This window comes from Chiloscyllium plagiosum, unplaced genomic scaffold (genome assembly GCF_037043375.1).
Source record: "Chiloscyllium plagiosum isolate Xiang-an unplaced genomic scaffold, Cpla_swu_hap1 HiC_scaffold_16, whole genome shotgun sequence".
NCBI classification, from domain to species: domain Eukaryota; kingdom Metazoa; phylum Chordata; class Chondrichthyes; order Orectolobiformes; family Hemiscylliidae; genus Chiloscyllium; species Chiloscyllium plagiosum.
Window position 1 is genome coordinate 88,261,400 of NW_028270154.1, and position 18,376 is coordinate 88,279,775.

Below are 18,376 nucleotides of genomic sequence, written 5' to 3' on the forward strand. Positions count from 1 at the left end.
ATCAGTGGTCACTGATATAACTATACAAACTAACAGGCTTACATTTGTGTTTTTTCCCTGCAAAAGGACAGCCTGTGAGGGGGCCACCTTGGTTGGTTGGTGTTGACTAGAAAAATTAACAGAATCTCTGTGACCAGAACATTTCAGTAGAGAGACTTGGAGACTTCGTCACAAATTTTTGTAAAGTCCCAAAGTATTCATTGGTGAAATAAAAGTAGTACCTTAGTGGCACAGGTCCTGGCATTTCAAATCGGGCAATAATAACTGCCTTCTAAAGTAGTCTAGCAAGACATTCTATCGAATGGCTGTGACAGAAAGTGTCAAACCATAACAAAAGTAGACAGACCCAGGCAGCAGAAGTAACAACCGATCCTGTAGAATCCTCGTCACTAAAATGGTGCCGTGTCAAAATTGGGAGAGGCATCCCACAGATAAGTCAAACAACAGCCTGACGTAGTCACACTCACCAAAATCATACTCTGCAAATCAATGTCACTGACCTCTCATCACCATCCGTAGAAATCGGTTTTTGACTGTGTTGCAACCTGTTCAATGAGGTGGCAAGTCTCTCCCAAACAAAACTGTCAATTTGTTCCCTTTTCAATGAGGCCATTGGAGTGCCTGAAAACATTTTCTCTATCCTTCAAGACTGGGTGCCATCTTTAATACAGATGGCAGAAGAGCCTCCAATCAATATTGGATCAAATGACAATAGTATGACAGCATGAAAGTTTTTCACTAAAATCTTTTGCGTTTATAGGCATTGGATAACAGAGGCTCAAATACAGTCTGATGACAGAAAACATGTCCTGTGCTGAATTTTACTGTAAAACTGATTTTCTATTTTTATAAACAAGAATATTTTTTAAGACTCTTACATATTAAAAGAAAAATGCAGGATATCTGTCATCATATAGGAGTATCCTTGCCCTTTTCTATATTACAATAAGGCAGTTGTATTTTTCAATCAAACAAAATGAATGGAACTGTGCTAGACAATTCACAGAACACTAGTCAGACTATCTCAGTATCAACTAGCTTTATTTACAGTAAAGATCTGATCACATAATGCAAGAACAGGATAATGCCAAACCAGTTTTAAGTTACTTGGTGCAGAACCACACTATATACCAAATACATACCATATATAATATTTATATCTAACTTGCAAGACTAGTGCACACTGCAACAACTCAAAGGAAGCATTACCCTTAGCTAGGCCTAGGATGTGTTGAATGCAATATGTAAAAAAGTATTACACGCCCAGATTCTCAACTTCACAAACATCAGGTTACTCTCCAACAAAAGAAAACACAGCAAAAAAGCCCAATGTAGAATTTTGCTATTTAAACCAACACAAATTTACCACGTGGATAAGAAATCACACCATATGAGACTTTACCATCCAGGCTAAGACTTTCCTGAGTGAATGCACCTCATGAACAGGTCAAGCACAGAAGTTGAAAAACCTATTAATAGCAGGAAGGAAAGATTTATTGGGGCTTGTTTTAAAGAGGGGATATGAAGGAAACCTGGGAGTCCATCAAGATTTCTGTATTTAAATTATAGATTTTCAAGTTCACTTCATATTACCTATGCGCATTTGAACATGCGCAATGCAACAATGGCTCTCCTTTCTTACGGAGAATTAGCATTTTTTAAAATAGAATTCGAGCTGCGGTCCCCAAGAGTGGGGATGCCAAAAATATCCCATAGATGAAATTTCAAAACCACTGCCATACAAGGTCAACTGTGTGCCAGCTTTATTAAACAGAGAGCAAGCTGTCTAAATAACTACTTTATGTTAAAATGCTTCAAGACTTCCAATTTCGTCTCTTCAGAACTCAAGATTACCAGAAGGGAGATGACTCATTATCCAGGGCCGCAGCGTGTATGTAAATAAAACCACAAGCAACATGTATAGAATGTGTGAATAGAGCAGAAGACAACAGGATGATATGACAAAGACTGAGAGGAGATTAGAAAGTAAAAAGGCAGTAATTTAGTCCCTCTCCAATCTAACAGAACCAACTTCAGAGGTCCCCTGAGAAACTCAATTCTTCCATATGCCTCACAGTGGACATCATGATCATTTGATGTGAAATGGGACAAAATAAATCCAAAATGGTGTCATTTTATGTTTGTCACTGTTCTCCACCATACAGGCTGTTCAGTTTCAGCAATTTCATTTTGTAATTAAATGCAAAGGTTTCTATTTTAAGTTGTACAGGCAAGCAGCTCTCTCTTGAATACCATTAGCAACAACTGGTTGTGCTGAGTGACTGCTGTCAAAGTGTTGTGGTTATTCTCAGCTCTTACCTACGGACACATGCAAAATTCTCAAACAGGTTAAAACAGGCATTGAAAAGAAATCTTGACCTTAATGTACTGCATACATGGCAAAAAGAGCTCGTAGGTGCTGTGCGTGTTTCTCTTACCAAATTAATATTAAAGGCTTTACAAGTCAGGTCATCCAAACTTTGTTTCTGTAGCTGCTCTGTGATGACAGTTACCATGGTAACCTTTCTACACTTTGCCACGTGCTGTGAGAAAGCAACCAAGCTCTTCCCTCCACAACACTCGTTCCCTCACTTCGCCATGTTCCTTGCTCCACTGTTGCTGGGTTCATTGGGAGGTAGACATCTTCCACGTGGGGTGCAAACCACCTTGATACTTTCTTAATCCATTCTTTCAAAGATCCTGTGTAAAAGGAGGGTGGAATCACATCGGTTTCCAAAATATAAAAGCTTAACATAGACAAGCAGCAACAACCAACAAAATGTAATAACGTCAGATGTAGAAGAACCCAAATTCAATATCTCTTCCCATAATGTGGACATATATTCCAACAACTCTGGACGGATATAAGATGATACATTTTGGATGGTCAAATACAGATGGAAATTAAACCACAATGGCAAAACCTTATAAGTATTGATAGTCAGAGGGATCTGGGTGGGCAGGTCCACAGATCACCGAAGGTAGCAGCACAGGTAGATAAAAAGGCCTATGACATGCTTACCGTCATTGGAAGAGGAATTAAGTATAATAGGCAAATTATGCTGCAGGTTTATCAAACTTCAGTTAGACTGCATTTGGAATATTGCGGACAGTTCTGGTCACCACACTACCAGAAGGATATAGATGCTTTGGAGAGGGTACAGAAATGTTTACCAGGATGTTGCCTGGTCTGGGGGATTTTAGCAATGAAGAAAGGCTAGATAGACTGGGTTTGTTTTCACTGGAATGCAGGAGGTTGCGAAAGTTTCTAAGACTGCGAATGGCCTGGATAGAGTGAAAAGTATGAGGTTTTTCCCAAGGGTGGAGAAGTCAACTACTAGGGGACACAGGTTCATGGTGCGGGGGTGGACTTTAAAAGAGATGTACGAGGCAGGTGTTTCACACAGAGGGTGGTGAGTGCCTGGAACGTGCTGCCAGAGGGGGTGGTGGAAGCACTTACAACAGCAGCATTCAAGAAGCACCTGGACGAATACATGAAGAGGAAGGGAATAGAGGGATTTGGATCCTGTAAGTGAAGACAGTTTTAGTATAGAAGGGCAAAATGTGTCAGCGCAGGCTTGAAGGGCCAAAAAGGCCTGTCCAGCCCTGCACTGTTCTTTAACTATCACTGGTTGAAGCAGGATCAAGAAGAGAGGAATTTAGTAACGTGCTTCTGTTCACAACTACTTTCCCCTCAAAGATAAAGACGGTACTGCGTGGGTGAGTGGAGAGGCTTGTAGGTGGGGCCAAAAATCTACCTTGATAGCTAAAATACATAGCTGGCTGGTTTCATGATTGTTAATGTTTTGCACTCAAAGTCTTGTTATTGGGTTCACATTCACCCCAAAAAGAATCAGTTGCAGAAACAAAGAAGTTGCATTTGTATAGGAACGTAAACATCACATTGTGTCAAAAGTAAACCATCAACATTCCTATATGTAGGGAAATGTGACAATGAAACAACATTGAGCTTCCATGATATACACCCTGACGACGAAAGGACTTGGAGATATTGTCGATAATTATTCAATGCTTAATCATGTTGGGTGGTGAGAAACGGCAATGAGATAAATAATAAGGAAACCTGTTCTGGGGAATTTGGGAGAGATTAATACTGTTTAAGACCTCAAAGAATTATCCTGCTCTTCAAACAGTACCCTCGGACCTTTTACATCCAGGGAAAAGGAAAAAGGGGCTTTGGTTTAATCTGAAAAATAGCTTCTCTAGTACTTTCTCGTATCAATTTTGATTATATATGCTAGAGTCTCTGTCAGATTGGAACCCATATTCTTCCAACTCCGTTCTACTGAACTACTGCTGACACCAAGTAAGGGGTTGCGTGAATACTGAAGCAACTCTACTACTTTCATATAAAGTTCAGCTTTCAAACCAGCTGAGAAGTAGTTCTAAAATCCTCAAAACTAAAATGCACACCACAAAAGGGGGTCAATGAATACAAAGGTGGTGGCAGTTATGGTACTGAGCTGGAAATATCACAGCAGCAAGTTGCGAAACTTGGTTATTTGTATGTAATCAAAAAAACTATAGTTAAAGTTCCAGATTACTATAAAAGTGCAACTGGATCAGCTACATCCTTCAGGGAATGAATCTCAGCCTGTGCCTGCACATTACATGGACACACTTAATGTCCTCTCATGTGACCCAGCAAACCAGCAAATCAGTCCTGCAGGAATAGGCAGTTAAGTGCTAGGCTCATAAACATTCCTAGAACAAGCAGTACATAGTGGACTGTGTATGCAACTGGTTGACTTCTCCTTGGCTTATCCCTCAAACCTACACTGAATAAGAGTTTGTGTCCATGGATCAGAGTGCTGTTGGATGTGTGCAAAGCTACACTGAGCATCTCGTTTAAAGTGATTGTGACACTGCAGAAGCATTTTCTCTGCGAGACAAAGGGGCACCAATAACAGAAGTTGCAGCACAGGTTAGACTGAAATTGCAAATATCCTTCAAAAACATTGGATCTTGAATTCTATTATGCATTTGTAAAACAGTACTGACTTTAATCCAAAGTAATTACCACCAGAAGGAAGTTCTTTCAAATCTCAAATAAAGTGACAGTCTAATAACCAAATAAAATTCACCTCAGTTTGATTCAAGTAGGTGGTATTTATATTCTACCTGCTTATTTGGGTCATGTTCTAACAACTTGTTAGAATCAAGCAACAGACTTGAATAAACACTGTATTAATGCAAACACCTCACGAAGGTTGGCATGGATGAGTTCGACCGAAGGGTCTGTTTCCATGCAGTATGACGCTAAAAACCACAGTGCTGCTGGAAATTTGATTCTTAATAGTCAGGCTTATAAAGCGTGTACTTATTTTACCCATTGTAAACTTCTTATACTTGATTTTTACATAAATGCTGAAGTATTTGCAAGTAGGAATAGGTTCCATTGCAAAACCTACTTGCAAATACTTCAGCTTCTTAACCCCGCTCTCATCAATAGGGTGCAGGAGACTGACTTCAAGTGATTAATCTCAGACACAATTAGTCAAATGCCCCAATTTGGCAGTGGTATATGCATTTGTATAATCCTACTTTCTTTTAAAAAGATGCATCTTTTGTACCTCAGATTCAGGATATTAACACTGAAAAACAGAACATGACTCCATTTGTAGTACTACCTGTCAGCTATTCGCTTTCCATGGCAGGTATAGTATGGTTAAATGCAGACCAATGTGCCTGGCACTCTGCCAAACAGTCTTCCCAAGAGTGCCATTCCTCAGTGCATTAAGTGTGAAATTGTTCCATTCTCTATACCGACTTTCCAGTGGCCTGATACATTGCCATTATGTGACTGGTTGTGCACTGTGGACCCATGTTAATCATCAGCTTATTTAAGATTTTTCAAATATGTTTCATATTAGAACTTACAAGAGATTTTGTGTCAGATAACTGTAAATGAGAGACAAGGTCCCGGCACTGAATGGTCAGTGGTTTACTGACTTTACCCTCCAATCTCTCTCATAGTTAACATGAAATCAACCTCAGCAGTTGAAGTGGTGAGTAAACCTTCTACTAAGGTCTCTTCTCAGATGTGACCCCAACACCTCCAGTCACTCACAACGCTTCCCCCAAGAAAAAGCTCATACACACCTGAAATCAAATCATTCAATCAAAACCGCAGATTAAACTGAGGATGACCTCTGCATCCTCCAATACAAACGGAAGGATGAATGTACTAAATTCTAGCTAACACAAAACCTCTTCTATACAAGATGGTGTTTTTGTTCAAAGTTTGAAAATGAAATCACTGTATTGTGGAAATGCAGTCTTTATTTGTTAGTATGTGAGGACTTTGAATAGCTAGTCCTGAGAGAAAGACACAGACTCAACTTTGAAATGGCGAGGATAAGCAGCAAGTGCCCGGACTGCTGATCCGAGGCTAACAAACATCACAAACTTTCCTAGTAAGCAGCTGGCAATCTCACTACACTTTGAAGGAATGGAATCCCAAAAGAACTGTAAAGTTAAGTGTGAAAATATACTCCCCAGTCGACAAAATTGGGCACAGACTCAAATTTACAGGAAAGAGTGAATAGTTGGAGCAAGGATAATTGACAAGCTGTAAATTGCTCCTGCAGGAACAGGGACAAAAAATAATATTTTAAAACATAGATCAGTTAACCAGTTTATCTAGAATCTCTTTTGGTCTTTCATATTAAAATTGCACATATCTTTTATTTCTGAAACAGTCACCTTAAGCAGGGGCACCCAGAGACACATAAAAGGATAATCCAAACCGGCACATTAGGAACGTGTGAAAATAGATAAATCCCCTGGGCCGGATGGGATTTATCCCAGGATTCTCTGGGAAGCCAGGGAGGAGATTGCCGAGCCTTTGGCATTGATCTTTAAATCGTCGTTGTCTACAGGAATAGTGCCAGAAGACTGGAGGATAGCAAATGTTGTCCCTTTGTTCAAAAAGGGGAGTAGAGACAACCCTGGTAATTATAGACCAGTGAGCCTTATTTCAATTGTGGGTAAAGTATTGGAAAAGATCATAAGGCATAGGATTTCTAATCATCTAGAAAGAAAGAAATTGATTACAGATAGTCAACATGGTTTTGTGAAGGGTAGGTCGTGCCTCACAAACCTTATTGAGTTCTTTGAGGTGGTGACCAAACAGATGGATGAGGGTAAAGCAAATGATGTGGTGTACATGGATTTCAGTAAGGTTTTGATAAGATTCCCCACGGTAGGCTATTGCACATAATACAGAGGCATAGGGTTGAGGGTAATTTAGCGGTTTGGATCAGAAAGAAGACAGAGGGTGGTGGTTGATGGGAAACGTTCATCCTGGAGTTCAGTTACTAGTGGTGTCCCACAAGGATCCGTTTTGGGTCCACTGCTGTTTGTCATTTTTATAAATGACCTGGATGAGGGCATAGAAAGGATGGGTTACTAAATTTGCAGATGACACTAAGGTCAGTGGAGTTGTGGACAGTGCAGAAGGATGTTGCAGGTTACAGAGGGACATAGATAAGCTGCAGAGCTGGGTTGAAAGGTGGCAAATGAAATGAGTTTAAAGTGGAAACGTGAGGTGATTCACACTGCAAGGAGCAACAGGAATGCAGAGTACTGGGCTAATGGTAAGATTCTTGGTAGTGTAGATAAGGAGAGAGATCTCAGTGTCCACGTACACAGATGCCGCAAGTTACCACTCAGGTTAATAGGGCTGTTAAGAAGGCATATGGTATGTTAGATTTTATTGATAGAGGGATTGAGTTTTGGAGCCATGAGGTCATGTTGCAGCTTTACAAAACTCTGGTGTGGCTGCACTTGGGAGTTTTGCATTCAGTTCTGGTCACCGAATTATAGGAAGGATGCGGAAGCTTTGGAAAGGGTTCAGAGGAGATTAACTAGGATGTTGCCTGGTTATGGAGGGGGGTCTTGTGAGGAAAGCTGAGGGACTTGAGGCTGTTTTCGTTGGAGAGAAGAAGGTCGTGAGGTGACTTAATTGAGACATATAAGATAATCAGAGGGTTAGATAGGGTGGGCAGTGAGAGCCTTTTTCCTCAGAGGGTGGTGGCTAGCACGAGGGGACATAGCTTTAAATTGACAGGTGATAAGATATAGGACAGATGTCAGAGGTAGTTTCTTTATTCAGACAGTAGTAGACTCACCAACATTAAAGTGCATTTAAATGATCCCTGGATAAACATTTGGATGAAAATGGATTAGTGTAGGTTAGATGGGCTTCAGATTGATTTCACAGGTCGGCGCAACATTGAGGGCTGAAGGGCCTGTACTGCATTGGAATATTCTATGAACTAGAAATACAAAACATTACCTAAGCTGGACTAATAACCACTTTAAATAGTAAAACTGCTATAACACCTGAGAGTTAAAGCTTGTCGAAAACAGAGAAAGAGGAACAGATTTCACTGTCATGTAACCAAATGTGGCCATGCCAAGCTCATTATACTGCTATGGTCCTGAAAATGTAAGCACATCCAGGACCCTTACCCCTGCAGGCTCATCTGGAATTTAAACACAACAGCACTGCTTACATTGGTCCATGTTCAACATGCAGAATCTGACCAGTGACGGATTGACGATTTACCTTACTTTCTACATTTTTAAAATCCTTGCATCGTTTCTTCACCTAAGCTCTTTAATTTGGAAATATCTATTTATCACAGCATTTAATATTATGTAATGGCGGAGTCAGAATCCAGCTTTAAGAGATTAAATTCTTTCAAGAGAGACAAATGGGTCCTGGTGCAGCAAGATAAAACATTTTAAAAACTTGTAGGTTCAACAACTAACCATCAATCTAGAATCAGCCCAACTCATGCAGGAATTTATTCCTCAGAATGTCGGCATCAGTTGCGGATCCTGTGCATATACAGAAACAAAAGCAGAAATTGCTGGAAAAGCTCAGCAGGTCTGGCAACATCTGTGAAGAGAAATCAGAGTTAACCTATCGGGTCTGGTGACCCTTCCTGTCTGAGGAAGGGTCACTTGATCAGAAACGTTAACTCTGATTTCTCTGCACAGATGTTGCCAGACCTGCTGAGCTTTTCCAGCAACTTCTGTTTTCATTTCTGATTTACAGCGCCTGCAGTTCTTTCAGTTTTTACCTGCGCATAAACAGGATTATGTGCACAGTAATCAAGTTTGGACATAATAATCATTTAGCAGTTCCGTCCTGATGTACTTTAAGATTAATTTGATGGAATCTTCTCAGTGCTGCAGGTAAACAGATTTGAATCTAAGTACTGAAGTGACAATAATCTTCTGGAATGCCGTGCCATCATCCTACACTTAATGAATGGGCTGTATGCTTTCAACGAAGTTAGACCAAAAGATCTGTTTCCGTGCTGTACCTCTCTCTGACTCCTCTACAAAACAAGCAGCTGTTACTGAGCTCCTCCTACAACCTCTAGAAGCTCTCTGAGAAATGACATTCACAAAGGGAAGGGGAGCAAGTAACTTAACATTTGTGCTGAAGGAGTTCCAGGGACCAAAAAACTACACTAAAATTCCTTTTGAAGTTAAAGCCAAACACAAGCACAGTATGATGGGATTCAGAGGCATTAACCTTGTGATAGTTCAGTGGGAGGATTGAAGAAAGAAATCCCAAAAGACAAAACATTACATTTTTAGAGGGGTGGGGGTGGTTAGCAGGGACAATCCCTCCTAGAGAAAGGGAGGTCTCCTTTCAGGAGACCTAGTAGACCTTTTGAATAGAAAGAACAGGGTATGATGTCCTGGACTGACATATGGTTATTGAGTTGGGCCTTGCAGCAGGTACCCTGGCCTGCAGTCAGTTGGGAGCACATACTGCAGTATTATTGGGGAATGGGTGCAATCAATTCAGCCATGTACTATAGTTATCCTTGGTAGGAGGAAGCTTTTAGCAACCAGAGTGCTCAGGTAAATAAAATTGAGAGTGCCAATGGTACGTTGAGTTTTGATTGAGGGATACAATTACAAAAGGACCAGAAACAACCTTAAAAATGTTGTTCACGGTAAACAGTATACCTTGTGGATTTCTGACATCCCATTAAAAGAAAACCCATTAAAAGCCTCTGAGGGAAACATATACATCAGGATGGTACTTCAGATGAGAAACTACTGTAAAGATCGACTTGAGATCAGAAACTCTTGAGTCCACTGAGGGGAAGATCCAAGAGAGATATCAAAATCCCATTATAAAAAAATATTTGTCAAAGGAAGGATTCTCTCCTTTAACAAGGGTCAATGTCAAGTATCTGCATATTAAAAATGGTTAGGACAAACATCGCTGCACAGAATTGTTGGAGCAAGGAATGCTTTGCCACAAAGAGCAATCGTGGTAGAAATCACTACAGCTGTAAAACTAGTTTACAGACACATGAACCAAATGAAAACAATTTTAGGAATATAGAAAGGAATTATTCAGATATCCTCTGTGGAACTAGTAGGGAAGCATAATCTTTTTGAAATGGAATTGAAGCCCTCACTTTTTTAAACAAAGTACTGTTAAGTATCTTGCATACACAGAGACAAAACTGGTTTTAATCTACAACGATAAACATTATAAAATAGAAAATAGAAATGTCACTGGTTGCAGTAAGGACACCCTATATTTGGGTGTGAGCCATATTTCTAAGACAGTATAAAAAAATACTTATTTTGTATTAGCCTGCTACAATTAATTTGGTAACACACAAGATTGTGTTACAAATGCCTCCAAAAAGGAAACACCTTGCCAGCATCAACGTTCCTCACCAAAAGAAAATTGAAAAAAAAAGCAGCTTCATTGATGTTGCTCAAGACTTGACAAATGAGACATAAAACAAACATGAACAGTGATAAGTTAATTTTGCCAAGTCTTTGGATCCTGAGGGGATGTTAAAAGCAACTCCACAAACACATTCTTCACAGAGCTTGACAAGCAAATGCAGCCACTACATTGCTTGTAGTTTCACTGTTGTGAACAGTTTGTGCAACAGCCTTTTGCACAGCCACTGCATGAAAAAGAGTACGTGCACTTTTCATCTGCCGTTCTGGTGCAATGGGCACAACTTTCAGTCGTTGTTGCCAGTAATACAACAAAACACAAGTGGGGGGAAAAATCCAGTTCACATGTTGGCAAGACTCCAGTTGATATGGTGTATTTAAAACATAGAACATTACAGCGCAGTGCTGCCCTTCAGCCCTCGATGCTGCACCGACCTGGGGAACCAATCTGAAGCCCATCTGACCTACACTATTCCATTCTCGTCCATATGCCTATTCAATGACCACTTAAATGCCCTTAAAGTTGGTGAGTTTACTACTGTTACAGGCAGTACATTCCACACCCCTGGTAAATCCTGCGCCCACACCTCCTCCCTCACCTCTATCCAAGGCCCCAAAGGAGCTTTCCACATCCATCAAAGTTTTACCTGCACATCCACTAATATCATCTATTGTATCCGTTGCTCCCGATGCGGTCTCCTCTACATTGGGGAGACTGGGCGCCTCCTAGCAGAGCGCTTTAGGGAACATCTCCGAGACACCCGCACCAATCAACCAAATCGCCCAGTGGCTCAACATTTCAACTCCCCCTCCCACTCTGCCGAGGATATGGAGGTGCTGGGCCTCCTCCACCGCCGCTCCCTCACCACCAGACGCCTGGAGGAAGAACACCTCATCTTCCGCCTCGGAACACTTCAACCCCAGGGCATCAATGTGGATTTCAACAGATTCCTCATTTCCCCTTCCCCCACCTCATCCGAGCTTCTAACCTCCAGCAACTCGATCCCCTGACCTGTCCGGACTTGTCCGACCTGCCCAGCTCCTTTTCCACCTATCCACTCCACCCTCTCCTCCCTGACCTATCACCTTCATCTCCTTCCCCACTGACCTATTGTACTCTATGCCACTCTCTCCCCACCCCCACCCTCCTCTAGCTTATCTCTCCACGCTTCAGGCTCTCTGCCTTTAGTCCTGATGAAGGGCTTTTGCCCGAAACGTCGATTTTGCCTGTCCTCGGATGCTGCCTGAATTGCTGTGCTCTTCCAGCACCACTGATCCAGAATTCCACACCCCTGCTGAGTAAAGAAACTACCACTGACATCTGTCCTAAATCTATCAACCCTCAACTTAAAGCTATGAACCCTCATGCTAGCCATCACCATCTGAGGAAAAAGGCTCTCACTGTCCACCCTATCTAACCCTCTGGTTTCCGGTCATTGGAGAAAGTATCACAGGATCAGCAAATAAATAGCATTACAAACAAACAGTGCTATCACCCTACCACAGGTCAGTTTGCCTACCTGCAAGGGAAGGTCATTTTCCTGGTAGTTTTAAAAGTAAGCAGCTCAGGAAATTTGGCCTGTCCATAAGGTCCCTCACCAACGTTTACAGATGCACCATTGAAAGCATACTGTCCCTATGCATAATGGCCTGGTACGGCAACTGCTCTGTAAGAAACTACACAAGATGGTGTGCACAGCCCAGACCGTCACAGAACACAACCCCCCATCCATGGACTCCATTTACATGGCCCATTGCTACGGAAAGGCTGCCAACATCAAAGAACCATCACACCCCAGCAATGCTCTCCTACAATCTCTTCAATCAGGCAAAAGGCACAGAAGCTTGAACACACACACACACACCAGGTTCAAGAACAGCTTCTTCCCTGCCATTGTTAGACTGATGCATGACTCTCTAACTTCAAATAATGCTGATCTTGCTAAATGTTGGTCTTGCCGAGCACATGCCATGTGCAACGTAACCTGTATACCTTATAGTTTTCTTTTCCATCCTATGATCTGTCTGTCCTTGCTTACTATGATCTGCCTGTACTGTTTGTAAACAAAGCTTTTCACTTAGGAATACATGACAATAAATCAAATCAAATAAGCTTCAAACAGGTTTATTTTATGCACACAACATACATTCAAACACCATTTTCCCAGAAGCAAAAACTCAGGCATCAGGACAGTGAAAAACACGAAAAAGTGGAGTTGAAACCATAGCTGGGTCAGCTATCTCTGAATTATGGATCAGATTCAAAGGGTCAAATAGCTTCTTGATCCTATGCTCTTACAAACTGAAGACCCTTGCTATAAATGGCTTGCCCTCCTTCCTTTCCACTGAAAAGTGAAATTGGAAGCAAAAGGGCAGATCAGTAGACATATACTACTGTGTCAGAAGATAGACAGTAATTCGTACCTCACACAATACCATTCACCTAGTACAGTGCTACAGGGATACTTTCTTACTAATACAACACAGACACAGGCCCTTCAGTACCACCTGCCTGCACTTGGCCCATATGTGTCCAAGCATTTCCTATTCATATACTTATCCAAATATCTTCTAAACAATACCAGACCCAAATCCACCACTTCCTCTGCAAGCTCATTCGACACACGAACCACTGTAAAAATAAAAATTGCTTAGGTCTTTCTTAAACATCTTTCTCAACTTAAAAATAAGTCCCCTGGTTTTGAAATCCCCCACCCTGGGGAAAAAACACCTGCCATTCATTATTTTATACACCTTTATAAAAGGTCACCTCTCAATCTCCTACACTCTAGTGAATGACTAGGGTAGGAATAGGTCCAGTCAAGGATAGTAGTGGGAAGTTGCGTGTGGAGGCTGAAGAGATTGGGGAGACACTGAATGAATACTTTTCATCAGTATTCAATCAGGAACAGGACATTGTTGCCGATGTGAGTACTGAGTCACAATTAAGTAGAATGGATGGCTTTGAGGTATGTAGAGAAGAGGTATTGGAAATTCTGGAAAGGGTGAAAATAGATAAGTCCCCTGGGCCTGATGGCATTTATCCTAGGATTCTCTGGGAAGCAAGAGAGGAGATTGCAGAGCCATTGGCCTTGATTTTTATGTCCTCGTTGTCTACAGGAGTAGTGCCAGAAGATTGGAGGATAGCAAATGTGGTTCCCTTGTTCAAAAAGGGGAGTAGGGATAACCCTAGTAACTATAGGCCGGTGAGTCTCACTTCTGTTGTGGGCAAAATCTTAGAGAGAATTGTAAGGGATAGGATTTATGAACATCTGGATAGGAATAATGTGATCAAGGATAGTCAGCATGGTTTTGTGAAGGGCAGGTCGTGCCTCACAAACCTTATTGAATTCTTTGAGAAGGTGACTAAGGAGGTGGACGAGGAGAAAGCGGTAGATGTGGTGTATATGGATTTTAGTAAGGCGTTTGATAAGGTTCCCCATGGTAGACTACTGCAAAAAATACGGAGGTATGGCATTGAGGGTGAGTTGGAGGTTTGGATTAGGAGTTGGCTGGCTGGAAGAAGACAGAGGGTAGTAGTTGATGGCAAAGGTTCATCTTGGAGTGCCGTCACTAGCGGTGTTCCGCAAGGATCTGTTTTGGGACCATTGCTGTTTGTCATTTTTATAAATGACCTGGAGGAGGGGTTAGAAGGTTGGGTGAGCAAGTTTGCGGATGATATGAAAGTCGGAGGAGTTGTAGACAGTGAGGAAGGATATGGCAGGTTACAGCGGGATATAGATAAGCTGCAGAACTGGGCAGAAAGGTGGCAAATGGAGTTCAATGTAGCTAAGTGTGAGGTGATTCACTTTGGTAAGAGTAATAAAAAGATGGGGTACTGGGCTAATGGTCGGATACTTGGTAGTGTGGATGAGCAGAGGGATCTTGGTGTCCATGTACACAGATCTTTGAAAGTTGCCACCCAGGTAAATAGTGCGGTGAAGAAGGCATATGGCGTACTGGCTTTTATTGGTAGAGGAATTGAGTTCTGGAGTACTGAGATCATGTTGCAGTTGTATAAGACTCTGGTGCGGCCGCATCTGGAGTATTGTGTGCAGCTTTGGTCGCCATATTATAGGAAGGATGTGGAGGCACTGGAACGGGTGCAGAGGAGGTTTACCAGGATGTTGCCTGGTATGGTAGAAAGATCGTATGAGGAAAGGCTGAGGCACTTGGGGTTGTTTTCATTGGAGAAAAGAAGGTTTAGGGGTGACTGGATAGAGGTGTACAAGATGATTAGGGGTTTAGATAGGGTCGACAGTGAGAATCTTTTTCCACGTATGGAGCCAGCTATTACAAGGGGGCATAGCTTTAAATTAAGGGGGGGTAGGTATAGGACAGATGTTAGGAGTAGGTTCTTTACTCAGCGAGTCGTGAAGTCATGGAATGCCCTGCCAGTAGCAGTGGTGGACTCTCCCTCATTATGGAAATGTGTTGCTGGAGAAGCGCAGCAGGTCAGGCAGCATCTAGGGAACAGGAGAATCGATGTTTCGGGCATTAGCCCTTCTTCAGGAATGAGGAAAGTTTGTCCAGCAGGCTAAGATAAAAGATAGGGAGGAGGGACTTGGGGGAGGGGCGTCGGAAATGTGATAGGTGGAAAAAGGTCAAGGTGAGGGTGATAGGACAGATTGGGGTGGGGGCGGAGAGGTCGGGAAGAAGATTGCAGGTTAGGGAGGCGGTGCTGAATTTGATGGATTTGACTGAGACAGGCTGGGGGGAGGGGAAATGAGGAAACTGGTGAAATCCGAGTTCATCCCTTGTGGTTGGAGGGTTCCTAGCCGGAAGATGAGGCGTTCTTCCTCCAACCGTCGTTTCGCTGTGGTCTGACGATGGAGGAGTCCAAAGACCTGCATATCCTTGGTGGAGTGGGAGGGGGAATTGAAATGTTGAGCTACAGGGTGGTTGGGTTGGTTGGTCCGGGTGTCCCAGAGGTGTTCTCTGAAACGCTCCGCAAGTAGCCGGCCTGTCTCCCCAATATAGAGGAGGCCACATCGGGTACAGAGGATGCAATAGATGATATGTGTGGAGGTACAGGTGAATCTGTGGCGGATATGGAAGTTTCCTTTGGGGCCTTGGAGGGAGGTGAGAGGGGAGGTGTGAGGGAGTCACGGAGGGAGTGGTCTTTACGGAATGCTGATAGGGGAGGGGAGGGAAATATATCCTTGGTGGTGGGGTCCGTTTGGAGGTGGCAGAAATGACGGCGGATGATGCGCTGTACATGGAGGTTAGTGGGGTGGTAGGTGAGGACCAGTGGGGTTCTGTCCTGGTGGCGGTTGGAGGAGCGGGGTTCAAGGGCGCAGGATCGGGAAGTGGAAGAGATGCGGTGGAGGGCATCGTCGATCACGTCGGGGGGGAAATTGCGGTCCTTGAAGAAGGAGGCCATCTGGGATGTGTGTTTTTGGAACTGGTCCTCCTGGGAGCAGATGCGGCGGAGTCGAAGGAATTGGGAGAATGGGATGGCGTTTTTACAGGGGGCAGGATGGGAGGAGGTGTAGTCCAGGTAGCTGTGGGAGTCGGTCGGTTTGTAGTAGATGCCCGTGTTGATTCGGTCGCCTGAGATGGAAATAGAAAGGTCGAGGAAGGGGAGGGAGGAATCTGAGACTGTCCAGGTGAATTTGAGGTCGGGGTGGAAGGTGTTGGTGAAGTGGATGAACTGTTCCACCTCCTCGTGGGAGCACGAGGCGGCGCCGATACAGTCATCGATGTAGCGGAGGAAAAGGTGGGGGGTGGGGCCAGTGTAGCTGCGGAAGATGGACTGTTCCACATATCCTACGAAGAGGCAGGCATAGCTGGGGCCCATGCGGGTGCGCATGGCTACTCCTTTCGTTTGGAGGAAGTGGGAGGATTGGAAAGAGAAGTTGTTCAGGGTGAGGACCAGTTCAGTCAGTCGAAGGAGGGTGTCGGTGGAAGGGTACTGGTCGGTACGGCGGGAAAGGAAGAAGCGGAGGGCTTTGAGTCCTTCGTGATGGGGGATGGAGGTGTACAGGGACTGGATGTCCATGGTGAAAATAAGGCGTTGGGGACCGGGGAAGCGAAAATCATGGAGCAGGTGGAGGGCATGGGTGGTGTCCCGAACGTAGGTGGGGAGTTCTTGGACTAAGGGGGACAGGACGGTGTCAAGGTATGCGGAGATGAGTTCGGTGGGGCAGGAGCAGGCGGAGACAATGGGTCGGCCGGGGCAGTCAGGTTTGTGGATTTTGGGCAGGAGGTAGAAGCGGGAGGTGCGGGCTTGTGGGACTATGAGGTTGGAGGCGGTGGATGGGAGATCCCCTGAGGTGATGAGGTTATGGACGGTCTGGGAGATGATGGTTTGGTGGTGGGGGGTGGGGTCATGGTCAAGGGGGCAGTAGGAGGAGGTATCTGCGAGCTGGCGTTTGGCCTCAGCGGTGTAGAGGTCGGTGCGCCAAACTACTACCGCGCCTCCCTTGTCTGCTGGTTTGATAGTGAGGTTGGGGTTGCAACGGAGGGAGTGGAGGGCTGCGCGTTCCGAAGGTGAGAGGTTGGAGTGGGTGAGAGGGGTGGGGGTGTTCAGGTGGCGGTTAATATCGCGGCGGCAGTTGGATATGAACAGGTCGAGGGCAGGTAGGAGGCCAGCACGGGGCATTTAAGCGGGCATTGGATAGGCATATGGAGGACAGTGGGCTAGTGTAGGTTAGGTGGTCTTGGATCGGCGTAACATCGAGGGCCGAAGGGCCTGTACTGCGCTGTATTCTTCTATGTTCTATGTTCTATGAAATATGTTCCAGCCTACCCTGCTTTTCCTTATAACTCAAACTCTCCATACCCAGCCACATCCTGGTAAATCTCTTCTGAACTCTCTCCAGCTTAATCATATCCTTCCTATAACTGGGAGACCACAACTGTACACAGTACTCCAGAAGAGATCTCACCATCTTATACTGTATTATTTTGTGGTAGCTCCAAGTACACAGTTCATTAGTGGCAGCAATATCAGAGATCACCTTTCCCTCCCAACATGCCTGCAAATCTCTGTGGGAACAAGTGACATATTTCAAAATAAAGCTATAAATTGAGCAAATAAAAGCGGCACTGTTATGCTAGTTTAAGAGTTAAGGAAGCCTTTTGAATTTTATGAGGATATCCAAGAGAGTCATTTTTGACCTTGCATATCAAAAGTGACAACTTACATTGGAGGGAATACCTCTATAGGTTACCCAGCAACACAAGAAAAATATCTGAAGCAATTACTGCTGAAAATGTCTGCCACTTGCTATTTTAAAACAAACCCACCCCCAGAAAAATCCAGGTTGCAGGCCTTTACAGTAAACCAGCGGAATACAGAAACATGGAGCAGTGGAAAATAAATAGCTCACTCCATCTACCCAACTGTCATTCATATTCTGGCTGGCAAGTCCAAACCAGCTTGATCATCCATCTGCATTGACGTTGAGCAGTTAAATTATTCAGTGGAAAAGACAGTGACATATGGCCTCACATTGGATCGAGACTAGTTCAAAAGGTGCTAATATGGTGGAACATTGATTGGCATGGAAACTATGAAGTGAAATGCTAACTCTACTGTTCTTCATAGATGATACTGCCAGACCTACTGAGTTTCTCTAAAACTTTGTTTTTATTCCAAATTTCCAACATTTGC

General features: G+C 43.5%; 1 protein-coding gene across 2 annotated transcripts in view; it reads right to left on the bottom strand.

The window, feature by feature from the left end:
• Positions 1–18,376, bottom strand: part of fam53c (family with sequence similarity 53 member C) — a 216,512-nt gene that overhangs the window by 152,651 nt on the left and 45,485 nt on the right. For both annotated transcript variants that reach the window (XM_087995501.1, XM_043704079.2), the window contains exon 2: positions 2,439–2,700. In XM_087995501.1, coding sequence (XP_087851627.1) covers positions 2,439–2,516 — 78 coding nt within the window. In that variant the 5' untranslated portion in view covers positions 2,517–2,700. The remainder of the gene's footprint in view (positions 1–2,438; positions 2,701–18,376) is intronic.